The sequence below is a fragment of the Cavia porcellus genome, unplaced genomic scaffold (genome assembly GCF_034190915.1).
Source record: "Cavia porcellus strain 051 isolate PalLab524CR breed Dunkin Hartley unplaced genomic scaffold, mCavPor4.1 scaffold_6, whole genome shotgun sequence".
NCBI classification, from domain to species: domain Eukaryota; kingdom Metazoa; phylum Chordata; class Mammalia; order Rodentia; family Caviidae; genus Cavia; species Cavia porcellus.
Window position 1 is genome coordinate 22,263,470 of NW_026947489.1, and position 27,728 is coordinate 22,291,197.

Below are 27,728 nucleotides of genomic sequence, written 5' to 3' on the forward strand. Positions count from 1 at the left end.
ACTATCCTGGGCTTCAACTGCCCATTCCCTTGGTTCGTCACTCCTCCTCCCGCAAGGCCCTCTAGCCACAGGGCACCAGTCCTAGTCCATTTCAGGAGGCACCGTAAAGGCGTGCGGGCCTCAGCAGACTCACCTGCCCAGGCCCCTTGGTGACAGCTGAGGAGGTGGAAGCAGGTGACTCCTCAGTGTGCCTGCCGGGTTCACCTCAGTCCAGAGCCCTCAGTGCCGGCTCAGGCTCTGACCAACTACCTTAACCACTGTAGCCCACACTGGGCCTCCCTCCTGAGATCAGGGAGGAGCCACCTAATGGGGCAAACTAAAAGAAATGTTAATATTTGATAAATTCTTGCTAAAAGAATCTGTTTGACCATGTTTGCTAATGGTAAGTTTTTGTGGGTTTTTTTTTGGTACCAGGCATCAAACTCATAATCTTGTGCTTGCCAGCCAGGCACTCATGCCACTGAGCTAAATCCCTGACCGTTTAATGTGCGTTTTGAGACAATGTCTTGCTGTGTAGTTTGGAGTGGCCTACAACTCATTTTGTAGCTGAACTGGCCACCTCCTGCCTCCAGCTGAGTGATGGGATCACAGCCCCGCAGCACTATGCCTGCAGTGCTGTTTTGCTCATTTTTTATTTTTTCTTGAAGGGGCCCATGTTACTCGGCCTCATCTTGAACCCCTGGGCTCAAGTGAATCTCCTACCTTGGCCTCCTGAGCACCTGGGACTAGTGGCACTTGTCACTACACTAGGCTGGTGCTGACAATTCCATAGGCAAAATAATGCACCTCATGGTTTTAATTTGTTTTTAATTAAAAGACAGCATTTTCCATTGATTTGTGGGTTTATATTTCTTCTATTCACAGCTTGTTTAGTTATCTTCTGTGTCGGCTTTTCCTTAATGATTTATACATACTGTCTGTACACTGTACACATTCATTCTTTACAGTACATTTTCTTTTTTGTTTTTTTGAGGCAAGGTCTAGTTCTGTAGTCCAGAATGGGCTTCCACTTACAGCGCCTCAGTGTCCAGGATGCTGGGATTACAGGTCCGCACCACCGTGGCCGGCTGGTGTGTCTTCTCTTTTCTGTGGCATCTGTCTTTTACTTCTCTTGGTGGTGGCTTATGCAAGAAGCTCAGTTTCACAGCGTCCCATGCGTGTCTGCCTTTGCCTTCATGTTATGCTTACAGTTTCTCTGAGATGATTCAGCTGCTGCTTCAGACTTTCTGAGAAACACATTTGCAAAAGCAGCAGCAAAACATGCTACTCAAAAGAAATTGTTTATTTTAAAAATAAAAACTGGCACCCAAGCATTTATTTAAATATTAATAGATATGAGTAAAGATTTCCAATGGTGTAACGAGACTGACAGCTCTGGAGTCACAGATGGTCAGATGCTGACAGCCAACAAAGCTCTACGTACACTGCGCCTGGGCTGTTAGGAAAACGCATATGAAGGCCTGAGAAACGGTCTATTTATAGGCTTTGGTGGCGCCATAATTCCCAATTTTCTACTGGTTCCTGATGCTGCTTGAGAGCTATGCAAGGCTGAGCTGGATCCAATGGTGTTGGAGAATTTACTTTTAGAAGACATCCTTCTGCATGTGGTAGAGCCCCTAAATGTGACAGAGAAAATTAAAATGGTAAATGAAAATACAAGCCAAGGGCCTTTTTCCTCAGCCCTCTGGAGCTACCTCCAGAATTTCCTTAGGCTCATGAATGCCTGTGTCTCCCTGCACTCCTTCCCGTAAGGTAAATTTTGTGTTCCCCAGGGATAAAGGACCACTGTCTATCATACAAATTTGTTCTGAACTTGTCTTTCTCAAATGTCAAGGACTGTTTCTTAACTCTGTAACTTGTGACCACTGTTCCCCCACCCACACATCCCACAGACTGCAGTCAGCTGAGAACCACATATCCTGACCTATTCCAACCATGTGCAGGAAGAGGAAACACCCAGATCCCTGGCTGAGTGGCCATGAGAGACTCTAGAGGTGCTGCACTGCAGTGTTGATCAAGGCAGCTCTGGGCGAGTAGCAATGGGCAGAGAGCTGGGCTCTGAGCCTGGCTCAGTAACAACAAAGAGCACAGCCTCTTCCCAGCCCAGCCCAGCCCAGCCCGGAGGAGGCTGCCAATGCAGCTCCCTGGGGAGGGCCAGGCGCTGCCTCATGCCCTGGTCTGGCACAACTGTCAGGGCCAGGCAGCTGGCAGCTTCTTTGCCTACATCCAAAGATCTGCCAGCTCTGCCCGTGCACTCCCTGCCTTCACGTGCCTGTGAGTGTGTTATATGTGCGTGTGTGGTATACTGGGGGTGAACCCAGGAATGCTCTACCACTGAGCTACATCCCTAGACCTTTTGATTTTGAAACAGGTTCTTGGTAAGCTGACCAGGCTGGCCTTAAACTCATGATCCTCCTGCTCTGCCTGAGTAGGTGCGATTTCAGGTATGTGCCACTATTCTGGGTCCCTTACTGCCTTTTTTTTCTTTTTTCTGGTACTGGGGATCGAACTCACGACTGCCTGCTCGCAAGGCAGGTGCTTATACCGCTGAACTAAATCCCCAGCCTCCCCTTACTGCCGTTTAAAACCAGGGGAAAAGCCCCTTCACAGTCTGGGGTGAAGTCCTTCCTGCACATCACTTGCCTTGCTGACCTGAGGATAACAGCTTTTGTCACCACAAGTAAAACAAAACATACACCCGTGGGCCAGCATCAACCCCAGGGACCCTTTCTGCTGGCTGGACCTCAGAGCACCAGGGTTGGTGAGCAGTCTCCTAGATCTCTTTTAGGGTCCAGAGAAACAGTGCTATAGTCCCTGAATAACAGCATTCCGAGGGTTCTAGGTGAAGAGTGGTTTTTAATATCTAAAACTCTTGCTGAAGGGCAATTTTATTGCAGATCTGCCCAAAAGGCAGAGGTGCAGCCGAAGTTTCCTTATGCTGATTTCCTGCTGAGAAGTAAAGCCCCTGCTGTTTATGCGGATTTCCAGAACTAATCTGCCAACAGCAGCCTTCATGTCTCCACTGGGCCCCATCTCACTCCAACCGCAGCTCAGCACAAGCGGCTCATTGTGCGCTGCCAACTTGGGGCAGGGTGGAGTAAGGGTCTCTGGCCAAGGGCCACACTCACTGCATCCCTGTGCTTATATGGGGATGAGCTGGTAAGCGGGCTGGGGACTGGGCAGCCGTCTGTCAGGGGCTGCTGGAAATAGGCAGAATGAAGTGCAGATGCGTGGAAGTTGCTGATGATAAAAACTTGACAAGAGGAGTGGAGAGGTGTGAGCCAGTGGGAAGCAGAGGAGAATCCCATCGCAAAGCACAGGCGGCTGAAAGGGCACAGGCATGGGTCCTGGCGGTGGGCACAGGCATGGGTCCTGGCGGTGGGCAAGGCTAGGTTTCACTACTTGTTAGGAAACCAGGCTCCAGGGACTCAGCAAGCATCTTACTCCCACAAACACACACGATGAAAATCAAGCAAGGGAGCCAAGGGTGGTGAGCACTGTCATGGTTTGCTTTGTTCTGAGTAAAACTGAGGCGAGAGACCACACACATTCTGAAGGTGATGGGCAGTGACGAAAGCTCTGGAGGGCAGGCGGGCAGCCTGCAGCCCACCTCTGAAATGAGACTAGGTCGCAGGCATGAGCACTCCCACGCCAAGCCCAGGGGAGCAGGAACAGATTGCCTTGCAAGGTCTCCTGCTCCACAAGAGCCACTAAGGAAATAAGTATTTCCTAAGGCAGAGAAATAAACGAAGGAAATAAGAAAATGTCCTCACTGAAGAGTATCTGGCGGTCACTTGCGCACTAAAAACCACAAATTAAGCTAACATTTAGAATGCCCTTAATTTTTGTACTCTGGCAGAAGGATTAGCACATACAAGATGTTTGTTTATGGATTTAACAAGAAATGAAAATTCAGTAACATTTGTCTTCCTTTCTCTTCCCCCACTTGATTTTTGTTTTTTTATTACCCAGAAGGAAAAGAGGTAGAAAAACTGCAAAAGCAAACACAACAGCTTGCAAAAACTGACTGCAGACTTGCTTCCCTATTTCTGCCAGTGATTCTGTTACAATCTGCAGTTATCTTGGGGCCACATTCTCCAGACCTTAGGGATGGTCTCCATCCTGCTAGGTGAAAGGGGTGTATGGGTGCACGGGCACCCTAGGGGGAGTCAGGTGAGAAGACTGTCGCCCGCACGGTAGTCACGAGGAACGAGCCTGCTCCAGGTTGTGAGCCCACCACCTCTGCTCTTGCTGTGGTGTGTGGGGAGCATCCCAGAGCAGACAAGGCCCAGAGGCCAAGCAAAGTGTGAAGGGGCAGAGGGAAACCATTTCTGCAGCCCTGAGGTGGCCAGCAGTGTCCACACCACACACTCCTGCCATACCTGACCTATGCGGTCTCAGCCTATGCACGTGCCCCACATGGTCTGTGCACATCATACCCCACACGCCTGACCTTTCGTGATCTCAGAAAGAACAGGGCTCAGCTGGCCTTTAGGCTGCGCTTTTGTGGCCTCTTCTCTGCTACCCCTGTAAGAGCTGGCAGTTGAGTCTCTTGGGTATTGATGAATAGCAGGGAGGGCAATCTGCCTCCATGAGGAGCATCACAGAATTCTGCAGCCATAAAAGTAGTACAGTAAGGGCCGGGGATTTAGCTCAGTGGCATAAGAGTCTGCCCTGCAAATGCAAGGTCGTGAGTTCGATCCCTGGTACAAAAAAAAAAAAAAAAAAAAAAAAGTAGCAAGTACTGGCAGAATCACAATGCCAAGCAAGGTGTGGTGACGCACATCTGTAGGAGGCTGAGGCAGGAAGACTGCTATCAGTTTGAGGCCAGCCTGGGCTACACAGAGTTCAGCCTGCACTATAGAGTGAGATCCTGTCTCAAAACACCCAAACCAAAAAACCACAAAACAAAACAAACAACCAAAAAATACTGAAGGAATGTTTGTGCTGTGGATTTGTCCTTGATTATCAGCCCGTTAGTGTCCTTTTTTTTCCTGAGACCCCAGGCTGCCAAAGACGTCAAGGAACATACCCCTTTGCTTTGAAGCCACCAAAACTAGTTTTTCTCCTTTTAGGTCTCTGGGAAGCTGGCATCTTCTTCCTCTTTCTTTCATTTCTGGCTCTATTTGCAAAGTAGTGGGAAGACACAGGAATTTCATCCTCCAGCTCCTCAGGGGCCTTCCGCCTGCTGCCGCTGTTGCCGGACAGGCTGATCCCTGGGGAAGTGTCCTCAGCTGCAGAAGGGAGACACAGACATTTACCAGTGACACTGGGCTGTCCCATCTCTCTGAAGACACATGGCTCAGGAGCCCAGTTCGGCCAGGACCCAGCTGCTTGCCTGGTACTTTCCTGCTATTCAGTTCCAATAGTTCAGTAAGAAACAAACATTTCTCTATCATTTCACAAAGCTCCAATATGCTCAGTGCCATTTTTTTTTTTTTTAACTAAAAAGGAGTCAGAAGTTGTTATTTAGAGAATGTGGGATAGTCTTTAAGAGATCACAGAGATACTCAAACTCCGCTGAACTTGACTTGTGTTCTTGTCACTGACTGGCAGTAAATCCTGGCGAGCATTTGAAAAATAGTGCTACACAAATGTTAGGCAACTATTTGTCACTGAAAACATGCTCAAAGAGTGTAACATAAGAGAAATAATAAACTATGTCCTGCCCATTATTCAACTAATATTTCTTAATTAACATGGCATCACAAAATTCCGAACCACGTTTTAACTCTTCAAAGGCAAAAGCATAAGCGCTGTAAACATGCTGCAGGGAATGCGCCTGTGTGAAAGTGCACATTTGCAAAGAAGACGCTCATTTCCATAGGGATTTGTATCCCAAAGCAATTCAAAAGCAAGACATTTCTTTCTAGGTCACCCAGTGACCCTGGCTCCATTTCCTGCTGGCCTGGTACACTCTTTGGGCTACCTACTGCAGAGGTCGGGATCCCACCATGGCACCTTCTAACCCTGATCGAATGGGAAGGGACTGCAGCTCCAGGGCTAAGCGCCCTGGTTTCCTAGTTCTGTGACTCTGGGAAACATAAGCTGCCTCCTCTTCACCTCCTACATGCACAAAGTGGGTGCTGTGAAGATGGAGTGGTACAATCATGTCCTTGAGGGCAGTGACCGCCACCATGCTGCCCGATGTTTCTCCAGAGCTGTCTTGTCTTATGTTGCAAAAGCCCCTTCCAGATCAGTTATCATATGGAACAATGTTAGGTTCCTATCAAGAGAATCTCAAAGATATCCAGAGCATGGCTTTTAATGAAACAATTACCATGTAAAGGAATTTATTAAAATCCTACTCTTCAGCACTTTGCCATTGGATAAGAAACCTGTGGAAAGACAGTGTAAAAGATCTGCTTACTTGTTTCTTGTCCTGCTCGCTTGCCATTGGCCTAGAGAAGGCTGCCCATCCTCAGCCCGCTCCAGAACAGGAGAAGGCTGGACCTGGCAGGGTCTTACAGCACGGTAATATCAATGGAGGGCAGACCATGTCCCACAGCCAAATACCAAATACCTCTTTCAGCCCAACCTTGAGGCTCAGGTGAAGCTACAGCCCAGGCCTAGAGTAGCCTCTGGGGAGGTTTGCTAACAATGCATTCTTATAACAACTAACCACAAGGGCAGTCAGTGATTCAACGTTCACTCTTCCAAAACATGTAAATTCTACTCCTCAGTTTTATCTTTAGATTTTTAGAGAGCACCTTTCTTTCTCTGCTAAGGACACAGAAGCACAGAAATGCTGTGTGTGCCCTGCCAAGGGTGGCTGATATGAGATGGTCACCAGGGCTCCTGACTCCTTGGGCACCTCAGTGGAAGTGGCAGTGCCTGAACTCACAGGCCCACATGTGGGCCTTATCTGTAGGTTTAATGAGTATCTCCTGTGGAAACCCAAATGCCTGCATCCTCTTATAGGTGCCTACTTGCCAAGGGGGCTCCTCTGAGGACTTTGACTTCAGTGTGACCAGGCGAAAGAAACCCTGTAATTCTAATCTGGTGAGATGTAGTGTTTAACACCCAGATGAGCTAAGTACTGAACCTGGCAAGGTCCACTGGGAGTATTTCTGTAGCACTGGAATCACTTCTGCACCGTACTTTTCCAGCTTGTCTTCAGTAACACCATCAATTTGAAGCAAAACCTCAGGATCAGATGATAAAGATTCTGTGCATAGGAATAAAATTAGGAATTTAAATTACTACCCATAGAAAACCCACTGAACTCATGCTCGTTCATTCATTCAGCTCATGTGTGTTCAGTGCCAGCTAACTCGGACACTGAGTGCAGGGGCTGATGTTTTAAAAGGCAAAATCAGTACTGCAGAGGCAGCAGACTGGCCCAGCGGGCAGGACCCACCATCCAGTTCCAGCAGCATGATGAGGAAGCCAAGGCAGCCAACAGCAGTGTGTGTATGGGTGGTGGCGGAGGGTGGGACCTGTGTGGGTGCTCACTTTCCTAGTACCAAGATTTGTCCAGCTGCAACACTAATGTCCCTGCTATTTGCTAAAAACACCCACATTTCTATTTCCAGCTCTGGCCTCTTCTGCACTCCAGATTTGTGCTTCCCACCCAAGGAGGCACGAGCACATGGCCGCTGCCCCCAGCCCAACTGTCCTTCCTCCAGTCTTTCCACAGGGCGTGGAGCAAAGAGCAGGCAGCTTTGAGTCCTCTGTAGAGGCGGGATCCGCCTTGCAGTCAGACAAGCCTGTCACTTAAAAGGTCCCTCAGGCTGTGGTACAGAAAAATGGACCACGAGGGGGAACAGTGGACATCGGAAACTCGGGGCAAGGATTTATTGACACACTGGCAATGGGGAATAAGGGAGCAGTAATTCCTTGAATCTGATTTGAGCGGAGGGTAGATGGGATTTCAGATTCTTTCCAATCTCTGATTTTCACATTGCTCCTATGTTTAGACAAAAGCAACAGACTGTGGGACAGAACAGAAGGGCTATCAGAGGGGCCAGTGGAAGATGAAATGGGAGAGGCAATCAGAAATGCAGACCCTTGTGAGAATTTGTATGTTATCTGAGAGCTGTTGTAGTTTTAATGATTTTGGAAAGATTAAAATATATATCATACCCACACTGAATGTAAAGAGACCAGTTAGGAAGCTGCACTACTAGCCTAGGGGAAACTACGCTGTTCCTGATTGATCTAGAGTCTCACTTTTTCTCATATTAGCATTCTTGAATTTAAAATGCAGCTTACAACTGCTGAAGACCAAACGGGTGCTGCTGCCGCCCAGGTGCATGGGTAGTCAAGGCTAGTAATCAGCAGTCCCTGCACTGCTGGCATCTCACACGCTGAGTGTGATTGCCACATGAAATGTCTTCAAGGCTGTCCTGTGATTAGTGTTACGCAGAAAGGCCAAGGCACAGCAACAGGCAATAAATTTGACACTAACCAAGTACCTTCTGTCTTTGAAGAAATGACCACAGTTTCATATTTTCTTACATGCAACAGCCAAATGTTTTACATGATCTAAAAAGACGCCCAGAGTAGATAAAGTAGGACATTTTGTCACTGAGAGATAGGCAACCTTCTGTTGACACCTGGTATCTGGTGCCATCAGCAAAGTACCACCACCCAAACAGATGGCTGGAAGTACGCTCAGCACACATGAGGCCCTGAGTTTCAGTCTTAGCACCAAGAGAAAGCAAAACAACAACACAACCAAAGCAAACCAATCAAATAAACAGACAAAAAATAAAAACCAGAATGGGCATTTTAGTGATGACCCAAGGAAAAATAAAATCAGAGATAACTCAGTCAGTGGGGCTGGGGATTTAGCTCTGTGGCATAAGCACCTGTCTGGCAAGCACAAGGTCATGAGTTCAATCCCTGATACCAAAAAAGAAAAAATCAAATGAGTCAAAAAGTGATTTGGTGGAAGAAATGGGAACACAAAAATAAATAGGACAGAATCTCATAAATAAGTATGAGATTTGTTTTAGTTTTTGAGACAATGTCACATTATGTAGCCAGGCTGGCCTTGAAATGGTGATCCTCCTACCTCAGCCTCGTGAATGGTGGGATTACAGATACGTACCACCATACCTGGCTCATGATTATGGGACTTTATGAAGGAAGAACACAGAAGGTAATGAACACCAGACCATTACGTTAACAATTTACTTCTCAGAGACTTGCTACTGAAATTCGGCATTGAGCTGTCTCAATCCATGGAAATAACCATGAGCAAATTATTTCTTAATGAATGAGACTGCAATATGCTAGGTCCAGATTTAAAGAAGAACTGTCTGTTTTTGTAAGAAACTTAGTTCTTCATTCAATGCCTTCACTGTAAAGCCATTTATTCAGTAGGACTTTTTTTTTTTTGGTACCAGGGGTCAAACTCATGACCTTGTGCTTGCCAGGCAGGCGCTTATGCCACTGAGCTTAATACTCAGCTAAAGCCATTTATTCAGAAATAAAGGTAATCATAGTAGGACAGGCAAATAATCAGCATGGGTTTCAATTTTCCAAATCCTACAATGTACCTTTAGAGGACGGTATACAATTAAAATTATACCACACATTTACAACTGCATATATATGAAAGAATTTATCTCAAGAACGAGTATACATGGTTTCTCTTAAATTTTAATCCAGAGATTAAATAACAATAATTAACTTTTGTTAATATTCATCACCTGGAAAGCCCCTCAGGAGATGTAGCAGGAAGTGCCCTTGTCCCTACCTGCGAGCTTCTTGAGAGTGGCGGTGTTAAAGATATTGAAGTAATGGACACCAAAAACCTTCCCCAGGGATTTGCAGACCTCTGTAAGTTCTCCAAGGCATTTCTTAACCACCTCTTCCCTCTGAGATACTTTTGCCTCTAAAGCTTTTTGTTTTTTTATGCTGCTGGAATTCTCTGTTTCCATAAAGTCCACCTTGTGAGAGAGAAAGAAGTCTCAGGAGTGGGGAGACACACGTTTTCACCTGAATGATGGGGCTACTTGAAGCTTAACTATACTGATTGTTGCGTTACTACTTTTTCTGTTCTGCCATGTACCTAGCAAGTCTCTTTTAAATAGTTGCTGTACGTTGTTCATCCTTCTATCTCCATGGCTTTGCACTGTGGAGCCTCTTGATAAATGCTTATTTAATGAGTATCTGAAGATTTAGTGAAACCTATTAAATTGATTTTTGTCAGATGGTACACTACTTGGTTTCAATTTTAAGATTTCTTTCTTTCTTTTTTTTTTTTTTTTTTGTCTTTTTCATTTTTTATTGGTACCAGGGATCGAACTCACGACTGCCTGCTTGCAAGGCAGGCGCTTATGCCGCTGAGCTAAATCCCCAGCCCCAAGATTTCTTTCTAATTAAAAGATCAGAATATGTTCTTTTTTTTTTTTTTTAAATAGGTACCAGGGATCAAACCCATGACCGTGCGCTTGCAAGGCAGGCGCTTGTGCCATTGAGCTAAATTCCCAGACTCCCAGAATACGTCCTTACAGGAGAGTATGTACACAGAAATTCAGTATCTGTAAGCTTTGTACTTTGCAGTAATATATTTTAGCTCACTGATCCTGAGACAATAAGATAAACATTTAAAGAGTGGGAGATTTAGCTCAGTGGCACATGCGCCTGCCTGGCAAGCGCAAGGTCATGAGTTTACTCCCCAGAATCAAAAAACAAACAAAAAAAATCCCAACAACATTTAAGATATTGTACCTTTAACTGCCCATTTAGTACTGCCGGGGCTTTAGTTCCCAGCATCAGATAGGCAACTGGTTGGTCATTGGCATTGATATACAGATCTTCATCCAAAATCTTGTCAAGTATTAGCTTCTTAAAAAGTCTTTCGGCATTGTGTCGTGAGTAAGTAGATCCTTTTCCAAAAATACCAGACTGAACTTTTGCACTCTTACTGCCTAGGAAGGAACAAAAAGTTAGGTGAGTAAAACTAGGGGCATCGCAACTCTCACATGAAAGAGGCTAAAAGGCCACTTATTAGCACGTTTAGACAAAAAGAATAGATCCTCTATTCCACAGGAGAACCCATGGCACAAATACACTTTCACATACTCATGTTTGTATGAGACGTGAGTAGAACTCTAAAGTTCCTTCCAAACCAGGGCTCTGTGCACGCTGAGCCCCCACTTTATCCCAGAGCTATACCTCCCGACCACGGTCATTTGTTCTTTCTTTTTTCCTTTCTGGTGCTGGGGATGGAACCATGGGGCTCACACATGCTAGGTGAGTTTTCTACCACTGAACTATATTGGCACCCGCTCCTCATCTTTTTGTAACACACACTTGATCAAAAACCACAACAAAATTATGTTTCTCTTTAAAAATATGAAGCTATTGCCATTTGTAGAAACTGTGATTTTTTTTTGCTCTAAAGTTTATAAAAATGGCAATAGCTTTATGTTACTGTGCCAGATTAGGATGATTGTGCATTATTGATGTAGTCACAGAAATTTTTTGATAGTCAGTTAAATTATTTTGCAGTGCTAGTGACAGAACCCAGGGGCTTGTACAAGCTAAAGAAATGCTCTACCACTAAGCCACAGTCCCAGCCTCTGACAATCAGCTTTATGACAGTTTTTGGTCCTGATGATTAAAACTGCTTGCAAGTTTATGATCCAAGTATTTAAATGTACTTTTTTCGTCACCCTTCCTAAGGAAGCCCATGCAAACTCCCAACTCAAAGAGCAAATTGCCCAGGTGCTCAAGGTAGGAGGTGAGGACAGGAAGGTGGACACAACCTCTTTCTGTGGCCAGCTAGCAGCATCCACTGCTTTGCCTCCCATCCCAGCATTGCAGTTACTAATGTCTCCAGCCTGAAACACAATTTCACTATAAAGATCTACTTTAAAAAGCCTGTGACATTTGATAACAATTCGAATTAACAGTTACTTTGGAAAGCCTTAACTTTAAAGAGGTCCAAATAATTACATTATTGCACATTTCAGATGGCCTTGGATAGCTATGCTGAATTACTGAAGCGTTTTCTTTCTGCAAGTGACCTGCATCAGGGCTACTGCTCTGGTCATGGTGGGTTGGGGGATGTGGACCCACCCTATTGTAGAGGATAACTGAGAAGCTGGATGAACAAAACCGATTTCCTGTTTTTTCCTACATCAGACGGGTAATGTGTCAATGTTGTAACAAGGTTTGAGGGAGGCACATCTGACACACATGGCATGAACAGCCAATCATCACACTCATGAACCGAAGGATCAGAAATGGTTTCCTTAAACATTTTAAGAGTAAGGAGAACTGGGGGTTTAGCTCAGCAGCGTAAGCACCTGCCTGGCAAGCATGAGGTCATGAGTTAGATCCCTGGGACCAAAAAAAAAAAAAGAATCTAGGAATCTATATGTAAGGAATACTCTGAGATAAAGCCAAAGGTTTAACAGTCCATTTATCATACAGTTCTTACAGTAGAAAAATATATCCCCTGAAATACAAGTACTTCAGATTAAAGAACCACTTGTATCTTGTGATGTGCAATGATACAATTTATAATTGCAGTATGAAAAGTGACTGGGGAAGCACAGTGTTTTTTTTTTGGTACTCGGGATTGAACTCACAACCTTGTGCTTCCCATGCAGGTGCTGTTACACCACTGAGCTAAATCCTCAGTAATAGTCTTTTTTTGAGTGCACGTATTTTTTGGTTTTCTACATTGGAATACAGAGCAACAAGTCAGTCTGAGGAACTGAGTGAACTATCTTCTTAGTCCAGGATATATTTTTTAAAAGAATGAAGCAATTAGTTGCCTTGTAGAATTTCAGGAAACCAATGCATGGACATGGGGGGAACGGTGTATGGAGGCTTTATCGTTAAAAGCAACATTCCTCTGTCCTACTTTCTCTGCCTGGCCTTTCCCCTCCAAGAAATTTATTTTTATTTATTTTTAAATTTTTCTTGCAGTCAGTGCTGTGAGTGGAAACCAGGGCCTTAACTGTATGAGGCAAGCTCCTACCATGAGTTGCATACCCAGCCCAGCAGTACCTTTTAAAGTTTTTATTTTATTTTCAGCTCTTCTGGTGGTCCCCTCTACACAGAAACCTCAGTGTCCCACTGTCCAGGGCCACTTGACATGAACTGGCCCCACCCCATGAATGACGGGACTGCCCCTTCACTGCCCCTATTCAAACTTGGTTTTTTGGTTTTTTGGTACTGGGACTGAACTCAGATCTTGCACTTGTGAGGCAGGGATTCATGCTGCTGAGCTACACCCTCCCCACTTTTTGCACTGTGTACTACTGGCTCATCTACTGACTATTCCTGTGCCATTAGAGAGGATCCCTGAGTATTCTTCCACTACGCCAGCATCGATGAGCACTCAAGGCCTGCCCATACTGCTTGTGTTCTTATTTATGCACTTTAATTTCTACATCATCAAGACAGCATTTACCTCCTGTCCTGCCCTGTAATTGAGATTAATCTGTCCCCTGGAGTTTCTAGGTACCCTTTTCCTTTTTTGGTTGAGAAGTCTGTTATTCACTGTTAGCAACACAGAACTATTTCTTACTCTAGCTACTGGTAGGGACCTTTCTTGACTCTGAACCTTAGGGTTTGGGTGGGTGGCGCCTCTGCTTGCTGTGTGTTCCCTTTCCTGGCTGCCCCCTCTTCCAGACTGCTGGGGTCAGTGCGATGCCAGGCTGGTTTTAGTTCCTGTTTTTCTTTCCAAAGCTTCCAGGATTGTCTCTGATAGGGTCCAGAATATGCCACTATGCCATAAAATTTTGAGAAGAAGGCATGTGAGTTCTTCCAATGCTTCATTTGCCAAAAAGCAAAGCCTCCCTCAAAGAATTCAAGCTACTGATTCCCTCCTGCGAAGAATCAGGGAAGGCTGATCTTAAGTCCCCACATCTCACTTAAACAGACTGGTCAAAGGCTACTGTGTGGCCCACCTAGTCTCCTAAGGACCTGTTTATCTTTCCTAAAAGTCAGCTGTTTCCCCACACATGCTGTTCCCCTCTCCTAGGATGGGGTATAAACCCATTTTTGGCTTTTGAGTCAGGGTCACAGTATGCAGTTCAGGCTCGCCTGCAGTGCAAGGATTAGAGAGGTGTGTGGCACTTGGGTTCTTTATTATCATTTTCTTTGTCTTTTTCCTTTTTATCGGTACCGGGGATCAAACTCATGACTGCCTGCTTGCAAGGCAGGTGCTTATGTCACTGAGCTAAATCCCCGGCATTTTGATGGGACCTCAAACAAAGAGAAGACACTTAAGCCCAGGCTGCTCCTAGGCTAGGAGGTCAGTTCCAGGCAGTTCTCCAGGCAGGTTACACCAGCTCACTCAGGTAAATGTGCAGAGGCTTTATGATTATTTCTCCTGTGTGGGAATTCCTCTCATCTTAGTGACTCACAAAACCATATGAAATAATTTGTGTAGCCAGCCACAGTGGCACCTTCTATAATCTCCACATTCTGGGAGGCTGAAGCAGGAGGATCACAAGTTCAAATCTAGTCTGGCAACTTAGTGAGATACTATTTTTAAAAAAAACTAGAAAAAGGTTGGGGATGCAGTTCAGTGTGAAGGCTCTGGGTTGAATCCCTAGTACCACAAAAAAACAATAACAAAAACCACACAAAAATATAATTCATTAAAATATTTCTTTTGTCTGAAAAAAGGGCTGAGATTAGAGCTCAGTGCAAAGGTCCTGGGGGTGCATTCCCAATACTTACAAAAAAAGTTTTATTTGGAACACCTTAAGTTTTATAAGAAAACAGGTAAGAGATTTTTCTATGTACTTATAATTAATTTTTTAGCTTTTTACTTTCAATTGATATAACTCAAATAAAAACACAGATGACTTACCCAAGAAAATGTCGACCAGCATGTTCATAGTAAATCTTCCAGAAGAAGGACCTACATATTTTGCACTTCTTGCTCCTTGCAATGAACTATGTTCTTGAATAAATTTTATAATGTTTTTCACATCACCAGTCACATCTCTTGTCTTATAATCCTACAAATAAAAACATTACCTTCTATTATAATTAAGATAATGATAGCTAGGTTGCTAGAGATGAACATTAACAGTGTGGTAGACTTACAATTCATTTCCAGACCGAAACTAAGATGAAAAAACTAATAAAGTTCTAAGTATTTATTCTTGACTGAGTTGTAGAATAATTAGAATGCTATCATAAGCTCCTTTATTGCTGTTTCACAGACAGGTATCCTTGTCTTTCAAGCACCCGACAGCACTCCGTGGGTAGGAAACACACACACACTCACCCACACATCCCCTCTGTCCTGTATCCTGTCTCCAACAGCATGATGATCGTCGGGATCAAAAAAATCCCAGGGGCTGGGGATTTAGCTCAGCGGCATAAGTGCCTGCCTTGCAAGCAGGCAGTCGTGAGTTCGATCCCTGGTACCGATAAAAATGAAAAACACCAAAAAAAAAAAAAAAAAAAAAAAAAAAAAAAAAAAAAACACCTATGCAAATGTGCAAGTTCTAACCTCTTCTGAGCGGTGCTATTGTCAATAGTTTCCTCTCATATTCCTCAGTTGTCCCCAAACTTTGCTCACTTTTAAAAGTTGCCCTTGCTAGATAATTTCTGTGCCTTCATTTACCCCATTTCTTTATCCTGGCAATAGTGAAAAGTGCTCGTGATTCTGAAAAGCTGCACCGTGTTCCCGTGTGGATCTGTCTTCCAATGGTAAAGTCACCCAGAAGCTATTAGCATGATTATTTATAGTTTTTTTTAAAGGAGTTTAAATGTTTTGAATTCAAAAAGTACATATTATTATTCTCCTGTTGAGAGAATAAACAGGTTACTGTTGAATTTAAAATATTCTACTTGTCTATGTTAGATCTTTTTGGATGTTTATACATTAGTGATATTTCTAAAATAACCTTCAACTAGACATGCACATATGTAATCTCAGTATTTTGGACATGTGCTCCTGACAGTTGTGCTGTGTAGTTCAGACTGGCCTTGAACTATGCAGCCCAGGCTGACCTCAAACTCAAGGTGATCCTCTTGCTTCAATCTCCCAAGTGCTGGGATTACAGGTGTGATTACACGCCCAGCACTCAATATATTTTTTATAGCCTTCTAATGCTAAAGAAAAGTGTTAGGGTTAGGGCTAGAAAAAGAAAAGATATTCCATATAACACTTTATAAATATTTGTATTTGAATGTTTGTATTTGCTTTGTCTCTTGGGACCCACACAGTGGAATCTCTCTTGTATCTACTTTTTTAAATCAAAAGAAGAAAGAAATAGGTTGGCCATTTCCTTAATTATAAAAGGATTCTAAAAATTTCTTGTTTTACCTTTGTTTTACAGCAATTATCACAAGAAACATCAGGGTGCTTCCTACAAAACTCAGGGTTAAATCCATTTTCACCAAAGTACGCCAAAAGCTGTATTCTTCTGCATTCTGTTATGTTTTCACAGTAATGTACCATACTATACAAATTATTGAAGTGAGTCTCTTTTGTATGACGGTTCCCATCTTTTTCCACTGCAAGAGATGAACAGTGTAGTAAAATATTACAGTAGAAAACTAGAGAATATCACAGATATTTGGAATAGATTCATAGAACATTATTATAATTATTATTTTTTATTGCACTGGAGCGTGAACCCAAGGCATGTTCTATCTCAAAGCCATATGCCCAGTCTTTTTTATCTGAAGACACAATGGGGCTCAGTCGTCCAGACTGTCCTTGGACTGTCAATGCTCCAGTCTGACAGGCGCCACCATGTACAGCTTGCAGAGAGCTTTTTTTTGGGGGGTGGGAGGGTGGGGTGAGAATCAAACTTAGAACATTCACTCCTCAAGATTTTTGTCTTATAGGAATGAATGTTAATTTTGTAAATTGGAAATTTTTTTTGCTTGTCTGGGATATTGAGGAATCCAGGGCCTGCGGTAAACTAAGCATGAGCTCCTACCGTTCTGCTACATCCTAGCCCCTACTTTAAAGTTTTCCCCAGATCTTCATTAGCCCCAGTGGTCTTTCATGTATTTATCAGACAAACACATACTGAACTGGAAAGTCAATGGACAGGGCCTGGCACTACGACAGTACCTGTGCACACTCCTATCTAAGGCCAAGACAGCTTAGCCAGTGCTGTCAAACTGTGTGCCAGCAGCTGGGAGTACAATCATGGCCGAGCACTTGTGGAGCCTGTGCTAAGCCCCTGTGTAAGCCCCAGCACTCACAGAAAATGAACAAATGAACAAACCGACCGACCAACCAACCTGCACGCCAGAAGCCTGGGTTGCTGCAGTGAGCTCACAGAGACATTTTAAATTCAGGAAACTGCATTACCTGACATTGTTGAATACCACACACACTAGCGGTCTGAGGTAGTTCATGGTTTTCTAATATCCCATCTTTGTAAAACTAGAATTTTGGGAGTTGCTATGGTTAAAAACAAGTACCTCAATAAAATGAATGTGAAACCAAAAAAAAAAGAATGTGAAACAAAATGAAAATGGCCATGTCTGATTTGATTCCAAGGTTTAAAAACCACAGGTGCACATTTTCTGTCAGTAAGCTATCTTGGCTATTTCAGAATAAAGTAGCTGGGCATGGTGGCTCATACCTGTAATCTCAACACTCAGGAGGCTGAGGCAAGAAGGTCACTGTGATTTCAAGGCCAATTTGGGCTGTAGAGTGAAGTTAAGACCAACCTTTCAACACTTTGTCTCAAAAAAAAATTTTTTTTTCCAGTTCACGAGTAATATTTTTTTAAATGGTTGCTAGGTTATGAGGTGTTAAACACTTGTTAGATTGTTTGGACTTACACAGATGCCCCTTGACTTATGATAGAGCCATATCTTGATAAATGTACTATAAGTTGAAAATATCACTTGTTGAAAAACACATTTAATATGCCTAACCAACCTGCTATACATGCTAGCTTAGCAACGCAGCACAGTATGGAACGTCAACGGTGTACCCTGTGACTGTGGCTGCTGCCCGGCACTGGGAGAGGACTGGACCACACACCACTCGCCCAGGAGGACATCAGAATTAAAAATTCCTGCTGCAGTTCCCACTAACTGTAGACAGCTTTCACATTGTTGTAAAGTCCCAAAATCATTATTGAAAAATCACCACAAATGGGGAACTGCATAGGATTTGTTAAAAATACAAATGGGAAAGCACATGTAAACACTTTTTAAAAAACATTTTGCTGAGAATCATTCCTATGTAGTACAAAAATCATGGATTCCACAGCGTCAAAATTAACCTGGGTGCCATTTGGCTCTGCCACGTACTAGCTCCTGATCCCATTTCCCTTCTCTGTAAACAAAGAAAGTAACAGTCTTTTCATTTTTTTTTTTTTCCCCTCCTCTCCAGTAGTGGGGATCAAAGCTACATCTGCAGGCCTTGTTAAAATTTTGAGATGGCGTCTTGCTAAGTGCCTGGGCTAAGATCTTCCTGCATCAATCTCCCAGTCAGCTGGGGTTATAGGCAGATGCCACCACCCCCAGCATTGTAATAGTTTTACCTTTTAGGATTGTGAAGATAACATGAGTTGACATATATAAAGTATTTAAAACAGCATATGCTCAAATGCTAATGAAACACTACCTATTGTAATTACCAAAACACCAGGGCCACTACTCCCACCGCTCCTGTTGCTACTCCCGTAAGCATTTGGGGGTAAGTTAGTTACAAAATCAGTCTGAAGCTTGCTTTTCTCACAAGAGTACTTCTATTTCAAAAGCTGGTTGTTATGAATAAATAGGGCAATAAGATGATACATTCAGAGTCTGGCATTGTGCTTGGTAAGTGCCACTTGCCGTGCTCAACATCTCTGCCAGAGTTAACGAGAAAGTGGTCTTCCATATAGAGAAATGTGTTTAGGAAATATATTTAACTATCACCACAGAGTAGGAAAATGGGCACAGGAAATCCTAAAATGTGATTCACTCTGACCCAGTAAATCTAAGTCTAGAAACTTATCCTATATACATAATAAGCACTAGCTGGGCATGGTGGCACACGCCTGTAATTCCAGCTCTCTAAATGTCTAAGGCAAGAGGGCTGCAATTGAAGCCCTCAGCATGGCCAACAGTGACTTTGCAAAACCCTGTCTCAAAATAAAAGATAAAGAGCTGGAAATGTAGTCCAGAGCAAAGCCCCTGGGGTTTAATCCTCAGTTCTGCTGACAGTAACAACAACAAAATTGCACAAATATTCAAAAACCATTGAACAAGGATGTTTACTACGATATTTCTGACAAATGAAAAATAATAAATAATCTAAATATCTACCAAGAAGGGATTTAATCCTTTGGAATTTGGACTAATTTAATGTGCCTTTGGAATGGCACGTAATTTTTTTTCTCTTCAAATTCTTGCTCCTTGAATTTTTCTAGGTAAAACATATGAACTGCATGTAAAAATTCAAAAATTTTTACAACTTTTGACATAAATGGGCTAGTAAACAGTAATTCCAATTCCAAAAACATAGTCCTGTTTTCTCATTTACTTTTTTTTTGGTATGGGGAACTGGACTCAGGACCTGCACTTTCCAGGCAGGTGTGCTGCTGAGCTATGTCCCTGCCCTCCATTTACGTTTTAAAATACGTGTATCTGGGAAAGGTAAACCCCAAATACAAGATGTTGTCTGCCTCTAATGAGGGAGAAGAGGGATGAGACAGAACTGGGGTGTACAGGGGCTCCAGCTCTATTGCTGTGTCTTTTCTTTCCTCAAGAAAGAGTCTCACTATGCTGCCCGGGGTGCCACAGACTTCACTCGTCAACTCTTGGCCTCATTCTTCCTAATTCAGCCTTGTTGGCAGTGATGACTGCAAGCATACACCACTGCACCCAATTCGGCTTTATTTCTTCATGGTGGTACATAAGAGTTCATTATTTTTCTCCCTTTTAATCTTTCTTTGGAATATGTGTTGCATGCAAGGATGCTTGAGAAAATTGAGTCTGAAAGATACAAAGGAATCCAATTATTGAAGTTATTTCTTGGGGCAAAACTCTATGGCATTATTTGGAAATTTTTTGCCTTGTATATATCTGCATCATTTGAGTTTATATATATGCATGTACTTGCTTTTATAATAAAAATGAACTAAAATAGAATTCCAATTTATATTCCCCCTCCCCCATTGAGGCAAGTGGTTTAGCACTGGGCTACATCCCTAGCCCTTTAAAATTTTTGAGATAGAGTTTTTGCTAAATTGCTCAGGTTGGCCCTGAACTTGTGACACTGGGTAGTTGGGACTACAGTGTGCACCACGACCAGTTTAAACATTTACTTTGTATTGCTATTTAAGGAAAACTGGACTCAAGAACCACAACAGCAAGAGTACATTAATCTCTTGGGACTAAACATGACAGCACATCCCTGAGAGCTCAGCTTACTCATTATCAGTCTCTTCAGTCTGGTCACATCATGGTAAGTGTAGAAAAGCAGACAGTGAGAGATTTCCCCATCTCTCCCAGCTCTGCCGGACTCTTGGTAGTAACCCTCCACGGACTTAGGGAGAGAGGCGTGAATCACAAATCGCACATCAGGTTTGTCAATCCCCATTCCAAATGCAATTGTCGCACAGATAACCTGATATAAAAGCAAAAGCTTATTAGACTCATTGCATTTAAAGGAACATTTTAATAACTGATGTTTCTAGCAACCGTGTCCTTTATTGCTTTTTAAAATGTACTTGAACATCTAGTTAGACTTGTTCCCACTATTTAGCACAACTAAGATGAATTTTTCTTTTTGGGAACTGGAAATCGAAGTCAGGACCTCACGCTTTGCCACGTAGGCGTCATGCCACTGAGCTGTATCTCTGGCCCTCAGATGAGATTTTCATATTGATGCCTCAAAACTCTAACGTGCCCCAGAAGGTAGAGAGCAGCCCAGTGTGGCAGGCTCAGTGCTCATGAGGGCAGGAATGGGAAGCCACTGCAGCTGGCCCGTTATGTGCCACCGGTGTCTGTCCTCTGCATCTGATACTGGGGTGTTATGGGGCTGCTCATGTGGCCCTGATACCATCCCAGTGGCTGTCCATAAGCAATGTACTGCTCAGGAGCTGTGGGGAGTCTACTGCTGCTCACTCCTCTGAGGGCTCAGGACAGCAGAAGGCAACAGCAGCGTCCTCCCTGCTCCAGCGCTGACCACCACCTCATCATCCCCCACCTCCTTTATCTGGTAGCTGATTTCCAAGTCAAGCTTGAGAAATTTCATTTGAAACACATATGGGTGAAAGTCTGAGAGCAGCTTATACTAAAAAAGAACAACAAAAACAAGGCCAGGGACTGTGGATCTTGGCCTAAGCAAGTTAGTTAGTGAAGCAAGGTGACAGTCACATTTCAGGGGCTCCAAAAATTAAAATACCCATTGCAACAATTGAATGAGATGTCTCTGGGTGAATGACTGGGGATGACAATGAGCAATGTACTATTGCCCCCTGACTGACGTGTTTTGAAATTTTGTTGTAGTTTTTTTCTTTTCTTCTTTTTAATCCTTGAAATAAAATGGCTTTGGGAAAAGAAAAAAAAGAATATCCATTTGGGTTGCCAGTTGAGGACCTACTTAACCCAGAACAAAATGCTGTTATCTTGGATCTAAAGGTCTTGGCAAAAAAAAAAAAACAAAAACAAAAACAAAAAAAACCAAAATGCTGTTATCTACAGGCAAAATTACATTATACAAATAAAGCTGCAAGTCCTTCATTACGGTTTAAAAAAATGAATTGTTGCTGCAAGAAAAGTATTTCAAAAACAACAGGAACATTGTTCAGCCAGACTGAAGCTAAAGGACATGATTTCAGCAGTGTTCATGAGTTCAGTAGAGGATCTGCAAGCACAGGGCCCGGGATAGCAACACCGGGAAGGCGTCGGCCTGTGCTCTTGATGAGTCATCCACGGAGGCTGATGGCACTGTGATCAAAGCATAGCTCCTAGGAAGGAGCCTACTACCGCTTCCGGCAGTGGGAGGCTGCACGGCATGTGTGGCCCGCAGCCGTGCGGCAGGGCAGAGTCTGCGGGTGGCACAAGGACACGATGATGCCAGCCCTTTCTTTTTTTTTTGTCTTTTTTCTTTTTATCGGTGACGGGGATCGAACTCACAACTGCCTGCCTGCAAGGGAGGCGCTTATGCCGCTGAGCTAAATTCCCAGCCCTGATGCCAGCCCTTTCTAAAAGCTCTGACTTCTTTAATTGGGAAAATTGGCTTTGGTGAACTGTAAGTTCCCTTATTTCTGTGCTTTTTAAGAAAACTTTAGGGTGGCATCATTTTTTTATGAAGAAAGACAATGAAGTTTTAATCTATTTTGTGAATCTAACAAGATCAAAGCCGTCCAGGTAGTATAAGCTTACATTACACTGTGATATAAGAATTAGCTAGTCTGATGGCAAACAAATTTGGACCTTACTAATGCTTTTTTTTTTTTGGTACTGGGCATCAAACTCACACCTTATGCTTGCCAGGCACGGGCTTATGGCACTGAGCTAAATCCCCATCCCTTTACTAATGTTTTAAACCCCACTCTCATCCCAGTACTGACACTTATACCCAGGACCTTTGCACTGAGCTACATCTCCAGACCTTTTTAAGATTCTGAGACAGTACTGACAGGTCATTAAATTGCCCAGGCTGGACCTGAACTTGTGATCTTTCTGCCTCAGCCTCCCAGAGTGCTATGGTTACAGGTATGCACCATTGGACCTGGCCAGATATATATTTTCATTATAAAAATATGTTTTTCTTAAATAATATGTATCTTAATTATAGAATACTTATACTAACATAAAGATTTAAAGAACTTGAAAAATGTTATCCTTAATTACATGATTATTTTTGCCAGATTCTTGGTGATTTTTCACTCGGACATTCTTCCAGGCAAACTTTTGAAAAATTTCATCAAAGGAAAGCCCACTGTCATTTTGACTAAATATATTATTAAATATATTAACTTGTTCAGGAAGATGGGAGCCTGTTACTTCAGTGCATACAGATCGTGTCTGAAAAGGCTGTTGTTGACTTCACTGCAAGCAGCAGTGAGCGAGCGTGAGGCTCTCCAGCCCTGTTGGTCTGCCCCGGCCTCTGCGCACGGCCTCCCATGCCCACCCAATGCATGCATGGATCTCTCCAGAGCACTATGTGACTACCCCGATGATTTTCACTATCCTGCTGTCTGCCTTGGGGACATCTACAACTCTTTTTCTTTTTTTAAATCGGTACCGGGGATCGAACTCACAACCACCTACTTGCAAGGCAGGTTCTTATGCCGCTGAGCTAAATCCCCAGCCCCAATACCTACAACTCTTAGTCTTAACCCCAGCTTCCTGTTACCAGTAAGCAACATTTCAACCCCCTTCCATGGCCTCTCATAACATTTCCAGGTTATTTACTATGCCATGGAAACAATTTCAGACTTATTTTGATGTCTGCTGCATTTAAGGTAAAATGTGGTACCTGGCAGCCATCCTGGTTGATCCACTTGTGCTGTACTTCATCTCTGGCAGCATCACTGAGGCCAGCATGATAAGCCAGAGCAGCAAGCCCATCCTTCTGCAGTGTATCTGCCATCGTGTCACACTCCCACCTGGAGAGGCAGTAAATGATTCCGGAGTCATCTGCCAAGAGACCAAAACTGACCAAACTGCCAAGAAACAAGGACTTTCCACAAAAACAATACGGTTTATATTGCGTTTTTTTGGGTTGAGGGATTTGAGCACGGGATCTCATTAAGTAGTTCAGGCTGGGGTGGAACTCATGGCCATCCTCCCGCCTCAGCCTCCAGTGTGCTGGGATTACAGGTGTAATCCACAATGCCCAGGAATATGTAACACTCTTAAAAATACTTGAACCATAAATAGATACCTATACTACTTTTAACAAGATGATCACAAAGAATAATTCTAGCAAGCCATTCATGCACTGGAAATGAGATCTGACTTTTAATCATGTCTCTGTGAATGATTTGTGACATAAACCTGGATATATTAGATATATTATTTAATATATTAGATCCTAGGCCTATTCCACATCAGCTCCAAAATGGGAAGTCATTCTTATTTAAACTCTGTAGAGATCATGTGGCAATACTTACCAAGAAGCTTAGAAATATCTTTTGATATTTCTAAGCTTCTTGGTAAGTATTGCCACATAGATATTTCTAAGCTTCCTCCTAGGAAACTAACAGGAAATAAAGTGATATAACGACTTTTGCTCAAAGTTTTCTTTTAATTTTAAAAATTAGAAAGATTTTAATGGGCAATAGTGAAGATTTTATGGGAACAGTCAAGATAGAAAATTATGGAATAAAATATACTATAACTGTTGAAAGTGCTTTCTAAGTTTACAAAAGACATGGGGAAATGCTCAAGATGTGGAAAAGAAGTTAAATGGAAAACTGCTATGACTTCAAATCTCACTTTAGTTAATATAACTCAAAGGCAAACACACTTGGGAGAAGCTACTAAAACAAAGGGCTGACTTATTCATGCACTGATAAAAACCAGAGGAAAGACACTGAAACCAGGAATTATAAGTTGGATGTGTAGGAGGGCGTATTTAATATATTTTTGTTAGAGCTTATTGTTATCTAACCAAATGAGGTTTTATAATTTCTAGAGTTGAGTTACAATATTCTACTCTATAAATAGCAGTTTGGTACAATCATAATACAAAAAGGAATTGTTAATATGCAATTGTATAAATTCTATTGTGGTGCAAAAAAGACATTTTATCCATTACTTTTAGACATAATTCATCACATGGTTATACTCACATGGGTGATGCTTTCTGATCCATTCTAAGCAATCAAATGCCACCTTTTTAGGCTTTTTTGGTAATACATAGTATTTCAGATTATGTCTGTTAAAGCTCATGCTAAACCTAGAAGAAGTCCCAAACATAAGATGCAATTATTATGAGAATGTACAGCTGTAGCCGCTGTCACAGACCAAATGTGTCTTCTATGTCCTAACCGTCAGGGCTTTGGCACTAGGAGGTGGGGGACGCTGGGAGGTGATCGGGTCCTGAAGCTCTTGGAGTTGTGAGACTAGTGTCTTCATAAAGGCAGGGATCTTGCTGGCAAGCCTTCCCCCACCCACGTATGTGGCTACAGAGGAAGACTACACCTAAAAACCAGCAAGAGGGAGCTAAACAGAGTGGGGACCTGTTATCTCATCTCAGGCTAGGGTGGGCTGTGCAACTGGCAGGAGGAATCTCCCCACCGTGGGGCAGCGGTTGTCTTTCAGGTCTTTCTGTCCCAGCTCACTGCTGGCCAGCCTGACTGAAGATCTATTGGCTCTCATTCTTGACACTGTCGTGGGGTTTTCCTTCACCTCTCTCCAGCTCCTGTTCCAGAATTTACTCCTTAAGTGTGAATCACACGGGCTGGGGATTTAGCTTAGTGGCATAAGCACCTGTCTGGCAAGTGTGAGGTCCTGAGTTTAATTCCCAGTACAAAAAAAAAAAAAAAAAAGTGTGAATCACACCCAAATGCCTGGCTTTTCCCTCTTCTCCTCCACTGACTGCTTGACAGCACACTCACTCATTTAAACTGTACCCACATAACATGGCCATGAACCCAGTTGTAATCCTCAGCTTAGACATCTTCTCAGGGCTCTGGACCACATTCCAACATCTATGTAGGCCAGTGTTCTAAAACTGGGGTCTGCATTCCTCTAAGGCAGTGATGGCAAACCTGTTAGACCTTTCAGCGACACAAACAACCTGTGGCATGCATACCATACGTTTGCCACCACTGCTCAAGGAGTTCACAAAGACTTTCTCAAGGTATGTGTACAGGTGATTTTCATGAATCCAGTCTCAGTTTTCTCATGTACTTTTCCCAAGAGCTGATGCAAAGATGCTTTTACAACTTAGACTCCCTGCTGGTTGCTCTTTTCCCATCTTCCCCTTTTACAATTGTCTTCCCGTGTTCAAAATGCAGTCAAATAAACCCGTTTTCATTCATTCTAAATCTCACCATTATGCCTTGTTCTAAATATAAAAACCTCCAGAACATCTAACAAAACAAACTGCACTATGGTTTGAATAGGAGAGGTAAAACTTTCTTTATTCAAAGCACCAGAAAGCCCACGTAGGGTTTCATGTAAGTTTTACCTATTTTGGTCAAGGCTGAAGAGTAACACTGGGAAGGAGGTACGCGGGCCTTTACTGGGAATTCTGATTCCAGATATATTGAAACTAACACAAAGGAAATTAAGATGATTTCCCACTTAGAATGCTGTTTCACCCTTGACTATGATCACAGAATGCTTTACGCTGAGACTTGTGGGACTACACCACACAGTTTCAGATGGTAGAGGAATGTGTAGCAGTTTGTCCACCACCCTATAAATGGATGGATTTTATCTGGATAAAGATTTTTACAAAAGGTGGTAGACAAAAGCCTGATACAGGCATGGCCTTTTCTTCTGGTGCTGGGGATGGCACCAGGCCTGGTACCTCACCATGCTAAGCACATGCTCTAACCCTGCCCAAGTCCCTCCAAGGATGACTCTGCTAAGTTAAGGAATTAATTACAACCACTGCTACGGCAAAGGGAACTGCAACCTGATAAAAACAACTGCACAGGATAGAAATGATGGAGAAAACCTTGGCATTTATTTGAGCAGCTTGGCAATGCTGAATGTGGGAATGCTACAATGGCTATGCACCAGAATAGTCTTGCCCTCCTTCTACTTTAAGCCACTTTTAATTTCATAAAAATGGGGGCTGGGGATTTAGCTCAGCAGCACAAGGGCCTGCCTGGCAAACACGAGGTCATAAGTTTGCTCCCCAGTGTGAAAAAAAACCAAAAAAACCCCAAACAAACCAGAAAGATGATCTACTTTTTTTTTTTTTTTTTTTTTTTTGTATATGTATTTTTAAAAGCTTTGGGTTGGAAGGAAAGACCAAAACAAGTATTGAGAAGGCCACAGAGGACTCAGAACCTCACACACTGCTGTGGGAATAATGTAAGTGATACAGCTGCATGGTACAGCAATTTTTTAAAGGAAAAATGGGCTGAGGATGGAGTTCAGCAGTAGACTACCTGCCTCGCTAGCAGGAGGCCCTGGATTCAGCTTCCAGCAAAAAAGAAAAGAAAACTAGAGAAGGTGGCATGCCTATACAATGGAGTATTATTCAGCAACAAACATTCAAGACATTATACTAAGTATAGTTGCAAAACACATCCTCTGATTCTATTTACATAAGATAACAAGAACAGGTGAGTCTATACACAGAAAGCAGATTCATGTTTGCCTAGGGCTGGTAGCAGGACATAAGGCAAAGGAGGTTGGCCCGCTAAAGTGTCAGGGTGTTTTGGAGATGATAAAATATGCTAACACTGTGGTGATGGTACACAACTCTAACTATACCAAGCCACTGGACTGCATACTTCTAAGTATGTGAATTGTATGGTATGTGCATTATATCAAAATAAAGCTGTAATTAGATTTCTGATTTGTGACAATTGAAAAAATTTACAACTGCTTACTAATTAATCAAATTACTTTTACTAAAAATAATGATAGATTAGAACAAAAAGTCATAGGTTACAAATGCAATCAAAGACAACAAATATCTCTACCACAAAAGAATGTGGGTCACTAATTAAGAGCAATATTCACATGCTTTGCTATAATGGAAAAATAAATAGACCCTTAAGAGTTTATTATACAAAACAAATCTTTACTTGTTGGAAAATAAGGTGTTGGGAATTATCAAATATCAAATTATACAGTTGCTACCAGTGGTGACTGGGTAAATAAAATGTGGAGCATCTATACAAAGAAAT

The 27,728-nt window shown here is 42.9% G+C and overlaps 1 protein-coding gene and 1 non-coding gene across 4 annotated transcripts in view; both read right to left on the minus strand.

Annotated features, from left to right (window-relative positions):
- Positions 1–790: 790 nt before the first annotated feature.
- The window catches only part of Blm (BLM RecQ like helicase), an 81,088-nt gene continuing 54,150 nt past the window's right edge, over positions 791–27,728 (minus strand). For all 3 annotated transcript variants that reach the window (XM_003475754.5, XM_063250067.1, XM_063250068.1), the window contains exons 13-22: positions 24,705–24,811; positions 23,387–23,547; positions 20,329–20,524; positions 16,262–16,452; positions 14,792–14,942; positions 10,684–10,883; positions 9,707–9,899; positions 7,046–7,168; positions 5,033–5,234; positions 791–1,616 (exon numbers count right to left, since the gene is read on the minus strand). In XM_003475754.5, the coding sequence (XP_003475802.1) occupies positions 1,439–1,616; positions 5,033–5,234; positions 7,046–7,168; positions 9,707–9,899; positions 10,684–10,883; positions 14,792–14,942; positions 16,262–16,452; positions 20,329–20,524; positions 23,387–23,547; positions 24,705–24,811 (1,702 nt within the window). In that variant the 3' untranslated portion in view covers positions 791–1,438. The remainder of the gene's footprint in view (positions 1,617–5,032; positions 5,235–7,045; positions 7,169–9,706; positions 9,900–10,683; positions 10,884–14,791; positions 14,943–16,261; positions 16,453–20,328; positions 20,525–23,386; positions 23,548–24,704; positions 24,812–27,728) is intronic.
- LOC111758507 (small nucleolar RNA U13) lies at positions 12,097–12,198 on the minus strand. Its single transcript, XR_002792691.1, has one exon. It is a non-coding gene; the product is annotated as a small nucleolar RNA U13 (small nucleolar RNA).